We start from the raw sequence: 18,793 nt of genomic DNA, 5'->3' as shown, positions 1-18,793 counted from the left end.
GGAGAAGAAACGCGGTGCAAAGGGGGAAAATGCAGGCAGCGTCTATACCGATACAAGGCGTGCAGCCTTTAGAGATCTTTTTGAAAAAGGAGCCTAGATCCGGTTCTGTTGTCTCTGATCGCGATGAGGAAATGATTATTTCCCCCCCCCCCGCGCCTTGTAATAATAATTAACATTCGCCCTTAATCTTAGCAACTTAAACAAGGAGGATTCCCCCTCCTCTTTTATTTGAATGTTGTTTTTATTTGATTTGATTGCAATAGATCGGCTTCCTCCGTCTGCCTCCCGGCCGAGCCTGCAAAAAGCTCGAGCCGCGCTTGCTTGCAAACACAAAAGGGAAGTCTGGTGTGGACTTGAGTTGGTTGGTTGAAGGCGGGCGAGTGGCGGCGTGTGTGTGTGTGTGTGTGCATGTGTGGGGAGGGGAGAGAGAGGAAGAGGAAGAGATGAAACGTAAACGTTGTGTTTGCAAAAGACACGCACGCACAGACACAGAGAAATGCATGCTTTCGGCTGTTTGCTTAGCCTTTTCCTTTTAATTTTTTTTTTCAACATTAAAACTTCCCCAGCTTTGGCAAAAGTTTGCATTACAATCTCCACCCCCCCAACCCCTGCCTACATTACAGTGCAAGCTAATGTCGGTTTGTTGTTGTTGCAACATTCACGTTTAATTGAAACCCCTAATAAAAGCATTCCCCCTCCAATTGCATGGGTTAAAGTTGTCTTTTTAAAACAGCCACTCTCTCTCCCTGCCTCCCCCCTCTTCCCTTTCCGGCTGATTTCTTTCTTTTCTTTTTTTTTGGAAATGCAAAACGGTATGTTGCGTGTTGCAACATAACTGTCACACTTTGGGACGCGGCGCTATCGCCTTCCAAACACGTTGCGAGATTCTTTTGCCCTCCCTTCCTTCAGCCAAACTGATAACCTAATTTGACTCTTATCTCAAACATGCCATCTTGGGAGGAAGGAGAGGGTGAAGTGGCTATTTTCGAAAGGAAAGACAAGATTTGCATCTACTCCCCCCCCCCCCAAGCCCTCTGGTCTCCCACCCACTCCAAATTCTTTTGAGATCTAACCATTAAAAATAAAATTAAAATCACACAGTATGTTTTTTCTAAACGCTGTTAGGGGAATCAGTTCAGTTGCCATACCCGTTTTATTTATTCTTGCCTCCTAGCCCCAACTCTGAACTTATGTGGGGAAGGAGGAGGGTGTGAGTGTGATCTGTGTGAGAGTTGGGTTAAAACAATTCTTTTCTTGCTTTTTAAAAAAAATCCAACTCTTAGCCACTAGGAGGCAGAGTGAGATCAAGAAAGCTCAACGATCTTGAACCTGATCCGTTTTGCTCGCATATTTTAATTTTCTACATTTTTCGTTTGGAAAAGCGAGGAGGGCTGAGGATGGCTGTAGAGATTTCTTTTCTACTGCTCTTCGTCCCCCATCCAATCCTTCAACCCCTCCTTCTTTGTTCTTAATTTTTATCTTGTGTTGCTGCTGGGAAAGGACCAAAATATCACACCTTTAGAAGCTTTCCTCCCATATAGAGTATCTCAGTTAAAGTTTTTTCTCGTGTTGTGATGCCTCCCCCTCCTCCCCGTAACAGCCCCCTATTGGGAGGAATTCTACATCGATCAGGAGGACTAACAACTTGGATCTTGATTTTGCTGGTTCTCAAAGGCAGTTTAAATGTGTAACGCTGTAGTGCAAAGCAGGCAGAATGAGGTGGGAAACCTCTCCCTGAATATTCGCTGAAATATCTATTAAGATCCTTCTCACACATGCACCGTAAAGGTTGCCATCAAGGAAAACTCTGTGAAGATGCCAGGATGTTAATTTCTTCCCTGAGACTGACTTTTCCGTTCTTTGGGTTGACTTGCAAAGCATCAGCTTTTGTTTGGGTAGCTTGGTGGGGATCTGTTATTACCCCCCCCCCCCGCCCTTTTTCAAAGCTGATTGTGGTTTTGCAAATAAATAGTTTTTTTTTAAGTGATCCAAAAAACAAGGGATAGCCCCAGCTCAAAAGGCAAGGAAATACCTTGACTTGGATTTGCACGTGTTTGCAGATGAGGTTTCTTTGCCTAATGTCAGCCCCCCTTATGTTCTCTGCTCCTTCCTAAGTTCACTCCCAAATCTCCATTCATCTAAACACAACACCTTCTCTCTTCCTTTTCTCTGTTTTTGAATCCATCCTCTTCCCCTCAGCTTGGCTTTCATGTGTTTGTTCTGTTAAATTAATCCTAGGATACACTTGGAGCAAACTTGAAACAGGGCTGCTGAAAAGTCTCTTTTTAATAATAATAAAAAAAGTGTTTGTTTTTTGGGGTGGGGGAGATGTATCTAGCCGTCCTCCATCTTCTGCAGCTGAGGCTTGAATGCTTGTTTTCACAAGTCCATGTTTCAAAAATGAAAGACACATTTGCTAATCTAGAAAGTGTCTCCTCCTGCTTTTCTTCCTTTCCCCCCTGCTCTTTCTTTCTTCATCCTACTTTTTGGAAAAAAGTGAAACCCTGTGGCAATACCAACCTTTATTTTTGAATTTAAAGCTCCCGCCTCCAAATCACCTTCCTTGTAGGTTGACCTTATAAAGAGCAGCTATAAATATCTAGTTTTCTTAGGAATCCATTGACTTGAGCAGAAAGATTAAATGAACGCACTATATAGTGGTGGCCACTGAATTCCAAACAAAATCTAACATGCAAATCATCATCATCAATAATAATAATAATAATAATAATAATAATATATTAATTAGATCCTCATATTCTTCATCTAGCTGCAAATAACAGCAATACAATTTCCCCCCTGCATTCTCTACCTTAGGAAACAAATGTTTTTTAATGAGCTCAGACTGCCAACCCTCTTTAATACACTGCTGTATCGTTCTTCTTAATTAGCAATCATTTACATTAAGAGCACCGAAAAAATGTGGAAGATATGGGTTTTATATCTGAACATTTGAATACCTTGTTATTTTCGAGAACTTTGCCTCCTATAAAATTAATTGGCTGAAATGCAGAGGTATAGTCAACAACGCTTTTGAGTTGCCACTTGATTTGCTGTTTTTTTGATGAGAATCCAACCTGGTTTCACGGGAGTTTACACGAAATCTCTCTCTCACTGCCCCCCCCCCCGCACTTTCTCTGTCTTTCTCCTTTTTGGGTGACTGTTGTTTAGCTTGACTTTTAACTGCCTGGAGAAATCATATTACTGATTTTGCAAACACATTGGGCCGAAAATATTACAGTTTGACTAACAGTTTGACTAACTGTTAGGTAGAAGTTCTTGTTTCTAAGAAATATGAAATTGTTTCGATGTTTTGCTGCTTGGATTGCGCTCCAAAGTTTGCATGGAAATCATATATATATGTATGTATGTATGTATGTTCAGGCTGGGACAACCTGTCCCTGTGCTGATTGCCACTTCGTCAAAGTGCAACGGGATATTAATTCTCCTCCAAAGGAAAAAAATGCAGATGTTGTAGACATCTCTTATTCTCAATATATTTTTCTCTCCCTCTTTTGGACTAATAACTACTAATATACTTGTTACTGTCATTATGTTATCTTTGGTCAAAAGAAGTGGATGTAACCCCCATGTGCTGAAGACTTTTCAATATAAGAATATAATCTCCATATTTCTGCAATCGTCCCTTGGAGGCAAGAAATTATTGAATGCATAGAATTATTGGATGTATAGAATTATAGTAGGGTTCTGTTTGGAGTCAAAAGTGCTGCAGACCTCTTAAAATATTATGTTGTTCTGTACACTTGGGAATTTCTCTACATCCCTCACCCTCCAAATATTCTGCATAGATAGGACTGAAATAATTTTAACCTGAGTGTAGTGTATTTTGTGTGTGTGCACTTTATCAAAATCTGTTCCACTATGGTGCAGTCAAATTAAAATCTATTTTTTGATTCTCTGTGGCTTTAAGTTCATTAAACGTGAAATTGGCCGCACGCTAAAGAAGGTCAGGCTGATTAACTGTTGAGGTGTTGCATCCTGCCATACTTTGCTTAACTGGCAGCATTTGATATTTTGTAAGAATGCTATTCCACGTTCATTTGTAGTTGTAAGTACTGGATAGTAGCTATAGGGAAATACACCCCAGGCTGGATTTTTCTTCTTCTTTCTGTCTCACTCTGAAAGGCTGGAATCATGAATGCTACATGGCTGTTTTGCCAAGAGAATTCAACAGAAAGTAACAAAAAGTGTGTGAGTGAGAGCAAGTGAGCTTACTAATATGGATCTACCTTGTTAAACTATCCACTGGCAATAGTGTGTGTAGAAACAGGCTCTTAATGGAGCTTTCTGGAGCTTGTTCAGGAAATTAATCACATCTGACAACATTAGGAAAGGTACTTCAAATCTAAAGAAAAGACTTACCACTCTAGTTATGAAAGCTAGAATTCAGTCGTCTTTATACTGGCTTTTACCTTACGAAGGCCACAGTGCTAATACGTTCTTAATGATTGGGACAGTGCTTGGCGGGGTGTGTGTGTCACCCCATCTCAAGCTTATTGGGGTATTTTCTTAGATTTCCAGAAGCATCTTATTTCCCCAAATTGTAATTAGCAATTACCAGTAAACTGGAGATACATAATTTATTTTCTAGGTGACATGGTTAAAAATCAGTGGTCTTTTTTTTAAAACAATAGAATGTGCCGATTTATCAAATCATCTCAGATTGTCTTGCTTGTCTGTTTGCTTGACTGTTTTGGAGAACAGTTGTTGGAAATTCTTTGTATGCCTATATGCGTATGACATAGAACACAGAAACAAACCTCTTGATAACCTGCACTGCTGTATAGGTGCTATGTGCCAACTAACAGGTAGGCACAGGCAGCCTTTTTCATAATCTTGCAATTATACCTACTTCTGTGTGTGTTTGTATGCATGTGAACACACACATAGGCATACCTGCACTTTAAAACAACGCATCCCTTTGAAAGATATGATGCTGACATGAAGAAAATAAACACACTTACAGATTTGCAAACAACAACACACACACAACCTCAACCCCCCCGCCCAATGTCCATGGGAATACCAATGGATAGCTTTTTTAGTCTCACTTTTAAATTGCTTAATAATAATATAATCCTTCCCCCATGTTTTTATTTCATTCATTGTTAGTTTGAAAAAATCACATTTGTTTGGGCCCTCTAAGACAGGGGGAAAGAGAGAGCCAAAGAGAAAAAGAGTCTGAAATGCCATCTTCTCAGTTATTCACGTTACAGCTGCTTTTCCTTCAGATCTAGGACTGCTCGGCATTGCTGATAAATTCGTTTTCCTGTTGAATGACAACATGCTGTAAAGGGGAAGCTCTCTTGTCTTGTGGTTAGGATTGTACTGGCTTAATCTTGTTTGTCTTTAAAAAGATAAATAATAATAAAAGCATGAGAGATCTTTAAAATAGGGATATGTTTGATGCCTTTCATTTTAAGGAAGGGTCTTGATGCTGTTAATGAAGTGTCTCTTGTCCTCTGTAGAATGCAAAGGATGTCCCCTGCTTTTTTTCCCCAGAGTGCCCCCAGCACTATTCTAGGTTAGAGGTGAGATTGCATAACTCTCCAGTATTCCTGATTTTTTTAAGGTTTGGCCCACTGGGCATGAGGGTACGTTTCCCGATTCTCTGAGATTTCTGACAGTTCTTCTTTTTTCCCCCAACTGCAGCCGAACCTATTGAAGCCATTCTTACGGATGACGAACCGGATCATGGTACGTTGGGAGCTCCAGAAGGAGACCACGACCTCCTCACGTGTGGCCAGTGTCAGATGAACTTCCCTTTGGGGGACATCCTTATTTTTATTGAGCACAAACGGAAGCAATGCAACGGCACTCTTTGCCTAGAGAAGGGTGTGGATAAACCCCCTTCGCCCTCACCGAGCGAGCTGCGAAAAGCATCCAATCCTGTGGAGGTTGGCATCCAGGTCACGCCTGAGGATGACGATTGTTTGTCAACGTCATCTAGAGGAATTTGCCCCAAACAGGAACATATAGCAGGTAAATCGAAGTGATGGGGGGGGGGGGGGAGAGAAAGGAAGCGATGGCACATTCAGGGGCTGCCTGTTGGCAGTCTGACATTTCGGAGCAGGCCTGTTTTCTGAAATTTCGTTCTGCCAGTTCACCAGTAAAATATCAACCGTTACCGTTTATATGAAGTATACACATGCACATATAATGTCCTTATGGCTATCTATAGAATCATGAGACTTGTGTCGCACCACCGAGCATGTTTCCGGCTGCTCTCTTTTCATGTCATTCACGTTCCACACCTTTTACTTTTGACTCTAGCTGGCCTAGGTGTGGTCACCCAAAGGAGCAACAGAATTGGTTCCCTGCCACACTATCTTGTGTCTGCGTTCTCACTTAACGCCCCCACTTCATACTTACAAATGGGAATATGTCAGCGCAGCAGACTTTAGGTTTGCTTCGCGCTTCGTGATCATGTTTTAAGATGGCTACATAGGTGTTGCACTAGCCTTCCCTGCAGCAAACCTGAAGGAAAGTTGCGTATCCCTATCGGTGCAGTGAACATGTGTCGGGGGAGATCTGATTGGCTGCTCCTCCTTGGCGCATGTCCCCAGTGTGTTTAGGGACACATACGTGTGTCTGTTTACTGCGTGAAACACAGGCGCAACACCAGTGTGGCAGTGCAAAGTGTGATACCTTTGCAAAGTGTGAAGCAGACTAGGTTCAGCTCTGTCCCTTGTTCCTGGCTCAATCCTGCTTGTGGTTCCTTGGATCCAGAGGTCCATAGTGCTCCCTTGCACCTCTCACCCAGTCCCAGAAATCCCACCCCCTCGGACTTTAAGCTCATAAGAAAATAAGCTTCACTGGCTTTCTGGTTGGAGCCCTTTTGTAAGCCTGGACTTCGTTAGTGCCAGCTTGTCAAAGCAGAGATGAAGCCCACCACAGGGGAATCCTCCCCCCCCAGTGTTTAGACAGCTAAAACCTCAGCCTGTTCACAGCAATCTATGCATGCAATTTGTTACAGGGCGCCAAAAACTCCCTGCAATGCAACATGTCAGCTCCAGCATTTTTTTGCTCCATACTGCTGTACCTGGGCCTGCTCGAGCTGATAGCACAGCCTTTTAAAAAATGTTTTTCTTTTTAATTATAATCTCTTGCAAGCTCAGGGTGGGGGAGAGGAGGAAGGGTTAACGTCCCCCAGCCTCCGATCCATACTGGCTGTCACTGCGTGGGTTGTAATTAAAGGCAGCCCCTTGGCGAAGTGACACAGCTGACCTTGACTTTAAGATGCCATTTCCACTGCCCAGGCCAGAATCAAGAGGGCAGTTTCGGAGGCGCATTGGCTTGCTTATTCGAAAAGTTTAAGGGCATGTTGGAAATTTCAAAAGGTTGGTTTGACAGGGGAGGAGGCTGCTCTCTGCAATCTTGCCTCCTCAGCCAAATGATAAATGTTCCCCCCCGCGCTGTCTCTTGTCTCTGATGTGGTTTTGACAGATGTATCTTGATTTTCTTCTGCGGCTTTACACTGCCACATGTCACCCATACAAATGTCCAAGGAGGATTGCATTTTCGGGCAGCGGCACAAAATCTCAGTGCGTAATTAAGGGAAAATAAAGTAAAAATGAAAAGTAACGGATGCCACTCCCCGTAGTTAATAATTAAAAAAAGGAAAAGATTGGCAAGATGCTTCTGTAAGCTCCATGTGTATGCATTAAAAAAAAGAAACAACGGAGGAAAAAAAACCCGTTTGAAGTTAATACAAATGCAGCAGAGAGGTCCGTTAATTCTGCAAGGCTAATAAGGCTCGTGTTTGTTGTTAGTATCCAGATGGCAAACAAGCCTGCTTTATTTTGGCCTTCAATACTGCTTTAAAAATATGCAGCACCAAAATTGACATAGATCTCATAAGCATAAGGGAAGCCAGAACAGTTAGCATAAAGTATCACTTGCATTATTGTTTTAATAGCCTCGGGGATGTTGTAGTATTAGGAGAAGAATTGTGTGAAAGTCACATGTATTTCCCTCCCCCCCACCCCCAATACATACAGATATGCAAACACATATACAGCCTAAATAAGGGAGCAGTTCACCGGCCACTTACATGTGCATAGCCTTATTAACATTGGTGGGTATGCAGAAGAATAAGTAGTCTATGGCTGGAACAGATAGACACCCACCACTCTGTCTCTTCTCTCTGTCCACCCCTGCCCCAAATGCAGTAATTAAAATCAACTTTGCATATATATGGCAGCTCTAGTCGAGCCAAAACAGAAGTGGAGAGTCAAATCTGACTGCAGAGCTTGCTAAGTTTTTGAAATGTTATATTTTGAAACGTATAGCTTTGGTTTTTGGCAGTTGACTTTGAAATCCAGGCATCATTTGAGTATGTGAATTTTGCAGGGTGGATTGCTATCTCTGGTGGAGTAGTACTTGTTTGTGTGTGAATGTGTGTGTGTGTACATGGGTATGAAGCAACACTTAGATTTCAGTGCCGAAAATGTAATTTTTGGTCACCGAATTTAGAGTTAGGACATAAATTAAGCAAATCTCAAAACATCCCCCAAAGGCAAGATTTTAATTTTCCACTTTGCAATTCACTGAAATTTTTAGTTCAGACAAATTCTTGTTTTGGTCCTAAGTGGCTTGCAAATACATGGGCATACGTTGCTGTGCACATTATTTTCTGTCTCTGTTGTACGCTTTCGTAGAACTTCCATGACCACTCGTGTATCAATCTTGTAATTCTGTTGACTCTTCTGAACAAAGAAAGACACTGAACAAGGAAAGAAATACCATTCTACCAAACAGACTCAAACTTTCAGGTTACTGAAGATTCTTCTTCAGGTGTGTGTAATAAAGTGTGTGTGTGTGTGTGTGTGTATGAAGATTCAGGATAAGTATTAGCTCTGGATTTGATTGTGTTCTTTGAATATGTGCCAGCTGAACAGTTCTGTGTTATTTGAAGGGTCGCATCCACTATTTTAAAAATCAGCCTAGTAAAAGGTTATCCCTCTGTTCCTTTCCCCCCCTGCTAAGTTATCAGCAACTTTTAACTATTTTAATTCCATTTATGCCTCTGTGTAGCCTGTCATAAAAAGTATGAAGTCCACCCCGCACTAAATTTCTGATTGCAGTTCCCATAAGCTTGGCTTTATATGTTTATATGTAAAGAATACAGCTCTGCCTTTCTTCTCTGAACTTGAGCAATCTTTATCTGTGTTCCAAATTCGATATTATATGTATTTTCTGAATGTCCCCTGCATAACCCCTTGTCAGAGTTACTCTACATAAGCAACACTCCCATTTATCTAAACTTCTGATTATCTTAGGCTTTCCTTGATCCTCCCAACCACTCGGATAAGTAAGTGTAGTACTTTATATGAATAAAGAATAAACGGTGAGGATGCTGACAGGGCAGGCAACGTTTGTGTGTGTGTGTGTCTGGGGGAAGCAAAACGGCCAGCATGATTATCTTATCTCTAGCAGCAGGTTAAGCTGCTGCTGTGTAATGTGACGTAATGGTCAGAGCCACACATCACATGGTGTCCACATTCTGAACCGGAATGAGGTATGTTAGTGAAGCCAGAGTTTTCCGGAAGGATTTTCTGTTCTTCTGTGTATTGCAGGCATGCTAAATCTCCAAATATGGAGGAGCCCTTCTGTGATGTAATGCAGTATTTACATATTGAACGTCTCAGTTTAGAAGACAGAATGCAGCATCTGTCAAGCAAGTATTAAGAAGGTAGGGGAACCCTAGCCAAGACCTTCTCCATAGCTAGGGGCACTAGGTAGGTCATTTGGTCCAAGTTGTAACAGAACTGCAAGAAAGGAGATATGCTTTTGTTCAGTGCATTGGTTTCCATCTAGCCCAGCTCTGGCCTGTTTGTGCTGTTGAGGCAAGTAGGCCGTTGAGTAAGTTGCTCACAGGTGTAAACCATGCAGGATTATCATCCTGCCTAAGGCAGGTGAGCTGTGATTCCCACTGTCAGTCTTTGGCGTATCGCTTTCAACAGAAGCAGTATGCGATTCACTCTTTTTATCTGTCATCACAGACGCTGGCAATGGGTGATTTCCGTCTCCATTTTTGGAAATGGGAAACTGAGGCCGGAGTGACAGAGGTGTGCAAAAAGTGACCTCAGAGCTGAGAAGGAATATGAGTTCAGGTTTCCCTGGTCTTAAATCCAGTGTTCTCTCAACTGGGCTAAGGACCTGGGTCCACTGTAGTTCTAATACTACTTAGTATTTATATAGTGCGTTCAGATATTCAGAGCTCTGAAGATTTGGTTGTAAGATGCTTTCAGCCATCTTCTCTTGTTCTTTTGCAAAGAGCTTACAGAGCCAAATGCTAATATTTCAGGATAAGCACAGTATGCAAGTGACTGTGGTTTGGTTGAAAGTCAGAGCTGCAAAAACAAGACCGTACCTCTCACTTGCTAATTTGGAATAACTGCCATTCTCTTAATCCCTGACTCCAGCCAGTGTACATTGAAACTATGGGGGTAAAATTCTACCTTTTAACTGCTCTTTAATCCTGATTTTTAAAATCGATTGATAGTTATATCCTATCTTTAGGGGGGGGTTTTGTAAAGAAAAGCCTTATACCGGTAACACAAAGAGCAAAATTAATAAATAAAATACAATTGGTTCCAGAGATGGCTCATGCTTTGTCCATTATTTCTTGATGTACCAGCCACAGGGTAGTTGGTTGTTGGTGGACCTGATTATAGGAAGGGACGGTGGAACGGAACACTGTCTCAGCAGACAAACAGACAGGATGGCACTCATGGTGAGGGCATTTAAAACATGGCACACACCACATGATCTGACATCAGGGTAAGTGATTTCTGGCAGGCTGCATGGAGTTGGCCATTGGTGAGAGAGCTCCTAATTCAGAGTTGAGAGAGTACAATAAGATGGTTAATGGTTGTTGCCATTAGGACTGCAGGCATTTGTACATTTAATTGGAAGACGAACCAATTAAATTTTAGCTTACTTGTCGAGGGGTGGGGGCACTTTAATTGGTAAGGGCACTCCTCTTTATTTTGGAAGCTGTTCTGGTGTGTTACTGTAAGTAGGAATGAGAGAGGGGGGGAAAATGTTAAAGATGGCTTTTCCTTCTATCAAGGGGTGGGAGCTTTTGTTTATCAGAGTACAGGTCATCTAACATGTCCTTCCATCTCTCTACCTCAAAAATGGGATCTCTGTAGAGGTTTTCAGTTGACCAATGAAGCAACTAATTAAAAGAATTAATGAACCAAATGTTTCTTTCAGTGGGTTGACGCCCCTATTAACTATTATTTATGTTGGATCACCAATGTGAAGAGGGCAGATCTCTGTCTTAAGGCGCTTACAATCCAGAGTTTGACAATGAATCGGCTGGGGAGAGAGAAAGGCAAGTGGAGCAATGGATGAATGTGAGCAACAGATCTCTGTCTTAAGGCGCTTACAATCCAGAGTTTGACAATGAATCGGCTGGGGAGAGAGAAAGGCAAGTGGAGCAATGGATGAATGTGAGCAACTGCGGTTACTCATACCTTGGCTTCATTTTGGTTAGAGTGAAGATTTCAGGATCCTGATGCTTGCTGGTGGCTTCTGAGTTGCAAAGGCAGTTTATCTGTTATCCAGCACTTTGTGAAAAGTAATCTGTGGGTGAAATCCAACAGTGTCCATTTGCCAGTGGAATGGACATAATTAGTGGAATGGATTCTCCTCCCTCCAGCAGGCCACAAAATCTGCTCTGGGGGGTGGGGGTGGAGCCATGTTGACTTTTTATGGATGCTTTTTTGGTTTGGTTTATAAACCTTTGCCCTGATCAAGGGCTCTGTGCTGGGAGCGAGCACTACGGATGCTCAGCCCCGCTTGCCATGCCTCCCCTCTTGACTTAATGGAAACAGCTGATTGCTGCGTTCGTTTCAACTTCTCCCTCCGTTGAAAAGAATCAGGCGGTTTGCATTTTTGGTTGAGAAAAAAACATGGGGGGACGCGATGGAGTGATGCACAGCATGGAGAAAGTGGATGGAGAAAACCGGGGTTATATAATGAAATTGATGGGCAGTAGATTTAAGACAGACAAAAGAAACTTCTTCATACAAGGTGTAATGAATGTATGGACTTCGCTGCCACAAAATGTGATGATGGCCTCTAGCCAAGACGCCTTTCAGAGGTGATTAGATAGATTCATAAATGATAGGAGATCCGGGTTCTAGTCCCCACTCAGCCATGGAAGCTCACTGGGTGACTTTGGGCCAGTCACAGACTCTCAGCCCAACCTACCTCACAGGGTTGTTGTTGTGAGGATAAAATGGAGGAAGGAGGAGGATCATGTACACTGCCTTGAGTTCCTTGGAGGAAAAAAGGCAGGATATAAATGCAAGCAAGCAAGCAAGCAAGCAATAAATAAATGAATGAATGAATGAATGATGGCTCTATGCAGCCTCATGGTCAGAGGCAGTATGCCACTGAATACCGGTTGCTGGGCAGCAGTGGCTGTTGCTTTCATGTACTTTCAGTGGGTTTGTGGGAGGCGTCTGGTTAGCCACCATAGGAAGCAGGATGCTTGGGCAGAATGACCTTTGGTTTATCCTAGCTCATGAATGCATGCACAAGAGCTCTGGGAATGCATGGGAACACATGTGTGGGACATTCTGTATTGTGATATTTTTCTCTGACATATACTCAAGGTTTAGGCTTAGGGTTGACTATGTTTCATATCTTCTCCTAGCATTCGTGAGAAACTGAGGGTATCTAAAGAATTCAAGGTTTCTCCTCCCTGCCAAATTAAACATAGGAACATCGGAATCTGCCGTATACTGAGGCAGACCATTGGTCCATCTAGCTCAGTGTTGTCGACGCTGACTGGCAGCAGCTCTCCAGGGTTTCAGGCGGGAATTTTTCTAGCCCTACCTGGAGATGATGGGGATTGAACTTGGGGCCTTATGTATGCAAAGCAGGTGCTCTTCCACTGAGCTACGGCCCTTCATGAATAGCTTATGTCAGCTTTTCCAAACCTGGTGCCCTCCATGTGTGATGGACTGAAACTCCCATAATTTCTAGCAAGCCTGGCAGTCCAAGATGTCTGGAGGCCACCAGGGTGAGGAAGGCTGGATTATGTAACCTAGGTGAGATCAAAGGTGTGTGGGTTTGTTGGTTTGTTTTTTGCCCTGAGAATGTAGAGGCTCCTTTTCATTTTTTAAAATCTCATTTTGTTCCTCCCTGGTGGTTTTAAGTGAATCCAAGACAAATTTTGCCACACCATTGAGCTAAAGTTTCAGAATAACTGGAGTGGCAATTGTCGATTCCTTGCCGTTCCCACTTTTGGAAGTCTTAGTAAAATTAACATTCCGTCTTGCAGGCTAGGCCAAGGGTGGGGACGTTTCAGGGATTCAACCTGGCTACATTTTGCAGGCCTGCTGCTCTTTTTAAGAGTCTGTGTTACCATTGTGGAAAAGAAAAAGAATAGTTGGCTGTGACCCTCAGGAGGAATTCTCTGTAGCAACGTAAGAATGGGCCCAGTTAAGAATTCTGCAGTAAGGCATTTATTGTCCTTTTTCGTATTAAATATGGATACTCATTGAGCTATTTTCTAGTCAGTAAGCTTGCGTGTTACAATAAAAGGCGATCTTCCTAGGATAAATAATGGTTTGGGTTCACTGCTTTGAAATAGAAGAAACAAGCTACTGAGTCACTCAGATGTACAGTGAGATGATGCTTCTTTTAACTCTTTGGTTTGTCTCTCTCTCATCCTAGAATAGATTGAGGAAAGCTAGAACTGTTGTTGATGTGATATTTCGACAGCCCACGTTGCAGAAACAATACATTCTGCCTCTTCCTCCCTCCCTCCTTGAATGTACGTGTTCATTAACAACTAAGCATGTGGACTAAGTTATCCACAGGCTCTGGAGTGATGCGGAATTTTTAGTTGATGTTGGTCTGTTGTGGCGGTAAAAATCTAGCTGAAAATTGATAAGTGTCTGTATGTGAGGAAGTGTGTGTATGTGTGTTTGTCCGTCTGTCGTGTAAGGCATCTTTTTATCGGTGTTTCACAGCCACTGACCACCGCATACCTATAGTTTGATGATATGGAGGGTGAGGCGTGGCAAACAATTTTGGCTTTTGCTACCCTGAAAGATAGGATAATCCAGTTAGTACTGAAAACTGATAACTGCATCCTGCAGTGTTGCTGATTGCTTCTTTATTAGGCTGATGCAGAGCCAAATAGAAGTGAGGTAGATAGATGGTGAGATACATGGGCAAGAAAGCAGATACATAGCTAAGTAATCCACTTCTATTATATTTTAACAGTCTGTCCATTATATAAATTTTGTATGGTATAAAGTGGTCAGGGAATGGGATTCTAAATTCTGCTGAGCTCCAATTGTACCTCATTGGATTGCAACCAATATATATATATATATATATATATGCGCGCGCACGCGCATACACACACATTTATGAATATGTGTATGTCTTGTATAAGCTGTTGAACAGAGGGAGTCCCTTTAAATCATGACTTTTTTTTGGGTAACATAGTTCTCCATACAAATCTAGTCCTTTCCATGTCATAATCTGTTGGGAAATTAACCCAGTGTGATGTGAGCCTTCTGCAATGAAAAAAAAGGGCTTGTTTTGCCTGCCTATCTCAATTAAATGGACTAGGTCAGAACTAGCCCAATTGTTATTTTAATTCTTGTGATGTGCAAATCGTAGGTTTAAAAAAAAATTATTGCAACTGTGTGGGATTGAAAATTCTAGATTTTAGAATTAAAATATTGGCGTTCGAATGGGCAAGTGGGAAGCAGTGCTAGTGACCTCAAACCTTAACCAACCTGCTTAATTCAGTGGGGCACAGATCACCACAGGTTGACTAAGGTTGCAACAAACTAGAACATTTGGGAGGGATCCTCCATAGCCTTTTCCTCCTTAAGAGGAATGCTTCCTCAGCATGAGCTGTATTTGTAAATAAGATACAGGAAAGGTTGTGAACTGGCGGGCTGGCTTTTTTTTTTTTTTTTGTCAAAGCGCAATGTCAGAGCAACTCTTTCCAAGACAAATTGTAAATAGAACCGTCACGACGATTGCATGACTGAACTACAGAAGCGCCTTTCTTTCTGTTGCTGGACTGTTGTCAGAAGACTTTGGAAAGCTTAATTAAACGCAGAGGCCTGCTTGGATGTGAAATGTACTTACGATGAGGAAAGAGATGTAGCGCTGTGTTGCAGGCGATCCCAATGTTTTTGATTTTATTATAATTTATTTATTAAAACTTAACCCCCCCTGCTCTTCATCCTGGTGTACTCCAGGGTGGTACATCATACAAATATGATGATTGGATGTTGTTCCGATACTGCGCATGTTGGGGGACAGGACAGTTGCATGCGGGGCATAATTTGGCGTGTGTGTGTTTCTCTGCATTTCTTTTCACAAATTGTGGTTTTGGAGAAAGTTCCATACATCCGGCATGCTTATCCTTTGTGGGAGTGTTTTTACGAGTTTTTCTCTTTCTCCCTGTTCCAGATGATTGATGTAAAAATGGGCTGATACTTGAAACACAAATTTTCACACTACCCCTAAAGAAGAAAAACAGCAGCAGGCAGGGAAGTTTCCTTCTGACTGGGCATGAGCCTTCCAAAGTAGCCTCCACATGGCCCAGACTCCATCAAATTAAACCAATTTCTTGTCTCCCACTAGCTATGTTGTTTAGCATAGGGGATTAGGAATTCCTTCCTTCCTTCCTTCCTTCCTTCCTTCCTTCCTTCCTTCTAGCTTGTGGCATTTAATTGAGGCACACACTATGAGTTGAAATAGACCTGGATGCAATACATATATATATTTGACTGAATAGAGGGAATGAGCAGGAACATATTGTGAGATGGAAAATAATTTAATAAATGCCAGGTCTTGTGCGGCTGGACTTGCTTATACAATAAAAAGATTGATTTATGGGGGCTCAGTAGGGACGTTGGAGGAGGAGAAGGTATGTGAGTGTGTATGTTTGGGGAGAGAGGGTTGGATGGGAGTAAAGTGCCAAGGGATAAACAAAATATTTTTGATCAAAATGAAGAGGAAGGAAATGATTCTTTCATGGAGGTTTCCCCTTAATGTTGTTAAACAGAATCAAAGTATTTCAACTCTGTGAAATACCGAGAACCTATATTCTTTGTGTGTATCTTTCAGACAAAAACTAGAACCACAGTGACATGATAATTTCAGACAGTGTATGTGAAATGTGCATGCGTTTGTCACTTAGAATATGAAAGACCTTTGGAGAGAATTCACTTTCAAACCTCATTTAGTTATATACAGTGCTGAACAGTAAAAGAAACTCACTCTTTCCAAAGCAGATTGGGATCACAAAATAATCTGGCATTAAAAAAGCAAAGAAAAACATAAGGTTTATTCTTTAGTGCCTCTTTTCAGCAACATTCCTATCTGAAGGAGTGTTTTGTTTATAGTTGGCCACAAGTTCGGATGTGGAAGCTCAAAGATTACATTACATTTCACACAGAACACAGGAACAAACCCAGGTTTGCTACCATATATACTCTCAACCAGCAGGTGCCTTGCAAGTCCAATTTCCCTGATGAGTGTACCTGTATATAAAAGTATTTTTCAGATACTTGCTCATCAGGCTGGCAATTAGATCTAGGTGGACACTCAGAAAAATTCAAGACTACATCTAAAAAAAATGAAATGTGTGAAGAGGCTCTGTAGTGTATTCCAGATTGCTTTGTTTATTGCTGGGAAAATCTGAAGTTGTATTGTGTATAATGTCCCTATCAAATTATTTTTTCTGTTTGGTCATGATGCTGTAGATTTGTAATATGTTGTGTCAGTAATATCAGGAGTATTAGTTCAGCCAATTTTAATTTCCCATTATTGTTTTCTTTGTTGATCCTTAAAAAAATAAAAATCAAAATCATTGTCCTCTTTTCCACAAGGTCCTGTTCAGATGAACACCAATTAACATGCCTGAACTTTATAGAGCAGCCAGTGACTAACTCAATCCAAGTTTGTTAAGTGAGTTTTGTGCTTGGGTGTTTCAAGTGGGAACCTGAAACGTTTGGTATTTCGCAAGACCATGGAATCTTTCATTTCAGATTAATTACATTGTATTTACAGATTGAACACACTGGAATACCTACTATAATCAGGGGTGTGTGTATTCTGCAATCCCAAGCGAGCACAAAAATTAGTGTTGGGCACACAATTCAACATTCTGAGAATCTTACCTTTCATTTTCTTAAAAAAAAAAGAAAAGTTTCTAGCCCTTAAGGACATGAAAAAGGGGAAATTCCTGGTGAAGTCTCAGAAGCTCCAGGTGGGAGACGGACGGGAAGTGGGTGGAGTTTGAACAGAATTTCCAGTGGTTATGTCTTAGTTCCTGTTATAGTTCCTTGTGACTGCAAAATGAACACATATATGCAAATCCACCTTGTGCATAAGGTATACACTATTCAGATTTTATGAGTGCAAAATGTGGGTTACCTATGTGTACAGAACATTAATTCTACATATTTATACGTATTAAGTGAGGGTATGGGTGTTTCAGTAATATTTGCCCCTTTGCCATTTGTGAAGTCTACTGGATAGTCCATATAGGGGCTGGGGAGAGATAGCATTTGTGTGTGTATGGAAATGTACTTGGGAACACATTTGTGAAAGGATGCTGGTGTCTGTTTCTGTGTCTCTAATAACTGAACAACTGTGTAGGTCTAGCAGAGGCCCTTGTGAGACTTTTTGCTGCCTGAGGGGAAGGACACAATGGAAACTCACCCACCCCATTCCATGTACAAAAGCCGACCAGATTGGCAGCTGAATTGGTCTTCAGCGCTGGCAACGGAACAGCATCCTCGGCTGCACCTGAGGGCAGTAGCTCCCCTGCGGGGCTGAGCACCTTGGGCAAATGTCCTGTCAGCCCAATGAATGGGCCAGCCTTGTGACGGGAAGAAGCTAGGTGCAGTTTATTCTGCAGGAGGGTGAACGGGTGGTGGGAGTTGTCTGCCTCTCTGCACTCACTTGGTTTAATACATACTGTGTGACTATTGTTATAGACAATGAAATGGGTCTGTGCATGCATTTCAAATTTCTTTGCTTCAAAAACAAGGCTGATGGACCTGTGTCGATAAATGTCGCTATAGTTATTATGTGGTATACGAAGGCAGCCACAAGAGCTTGTAAAATACGCAGCCTTAAAAAAGCAATTTCATCTTGAACCTATCCAAAAAAAAGACCACAGCGTCTTGCTGTAAATTTTCTGTCTTCCTGAAATAATTGGGTTGGATCCAGACTTAGTCATGCTTAGAGTAGATCCATAGAAATCCATGGAACGAGTTAGTCATGACTAACTTGAGTCCCATTGATTTCAGTGGCACTACTACTCTAAGCATTACTAGGTCTGGATCCAATCCTTTGACTCTCCCTGCCAAATTATGTACTGCCACACTGCAGTCAGGTTGAGGGAGGGGTGCTGACATTCTTCCTGCCAGGCACAGGAACCTTCTGCAGATGGGGAGCTGACAGGGGGCTCATATAGATGATCAAATTAGCGTGGGGTGAGGTCTCTCACCTTGGGTTAGCTTGGCTGATATCCTGCCACGTGGTAAAGAGGATTTGACCACCCATTAGGGGCAGGTGTGTGGTGATATGTGTGGTAGAACTTGTGGCAAAATGGCTGTCCGGGCTGAACTTTGTCAAGCCTTAAACCAAACCGAGGCTCATCTTTGTGTTGAAAGATCCTACCTTTGGGGAGGGAGGGGGTATATCCCCTCTGTCCCTACACCAGCCCTATTTTGATGAGATACTTTCTGCATTAGGAACATTC

General features: G+C 42.0%; 1 protein-coding gene across 9 annotated transcripts in view; it reads left to right on the top strand.

The window, feature by feature from the left end:
* The window catches only part of BCL11A (BCL11 transcription factor A), a 206,598-nt gene that overhangs the window by 1,934 nt on the left and 185,871 nt on the right, over window positions 1-18,793 (top strand). For 7 of the 9 annotated variants that reach the window (XM_084829339.1, XM_084829340.1, XM_084829336.1 and 4 more), the window contains exons 1-2: window positions 804-3,653; window positions 5,674-6,003. In XM_084829339.1, the coding sequence (XP_084685465.1) occupies window positions 3,554-3,653; window positions 5,674-6,003 (430 nt within the window). In that variant the 5' untranslated portion in view covers window positions 804-3,553. Of the gene's footprint in view, window positions 1-803; window positions 3,654-3,683; window positions 5,553-5,673; window positions 6,004-18,793 lie in introns of those variants that run through there. The other 2 variants (XM_084829338.1, XM_084829337.1) reach the window with 2 other exon arrangements.

The sequence above is a fragment of the Heloderma suspectum genome, chromosome 1 (genome assembly GCF_057233095.1).
Source record: "Heloderma suspectum isolate Gila_16-S chromosome 1, 16-S_ref, whole genome shotgun sequence".
Taxonomy (NCBI): domain Eukaryota; kingdom Metazoa; phylum Chordata; class Lepidosauria; order Squamata; family Helodermatidae; genus Heloderma; species Heloderma suspectum.
The sequence above is the reverse complement of the archived record's forward strand: the minus strand, read 5'-3'. Positions and strand labels throughout refer to the sequence as shown.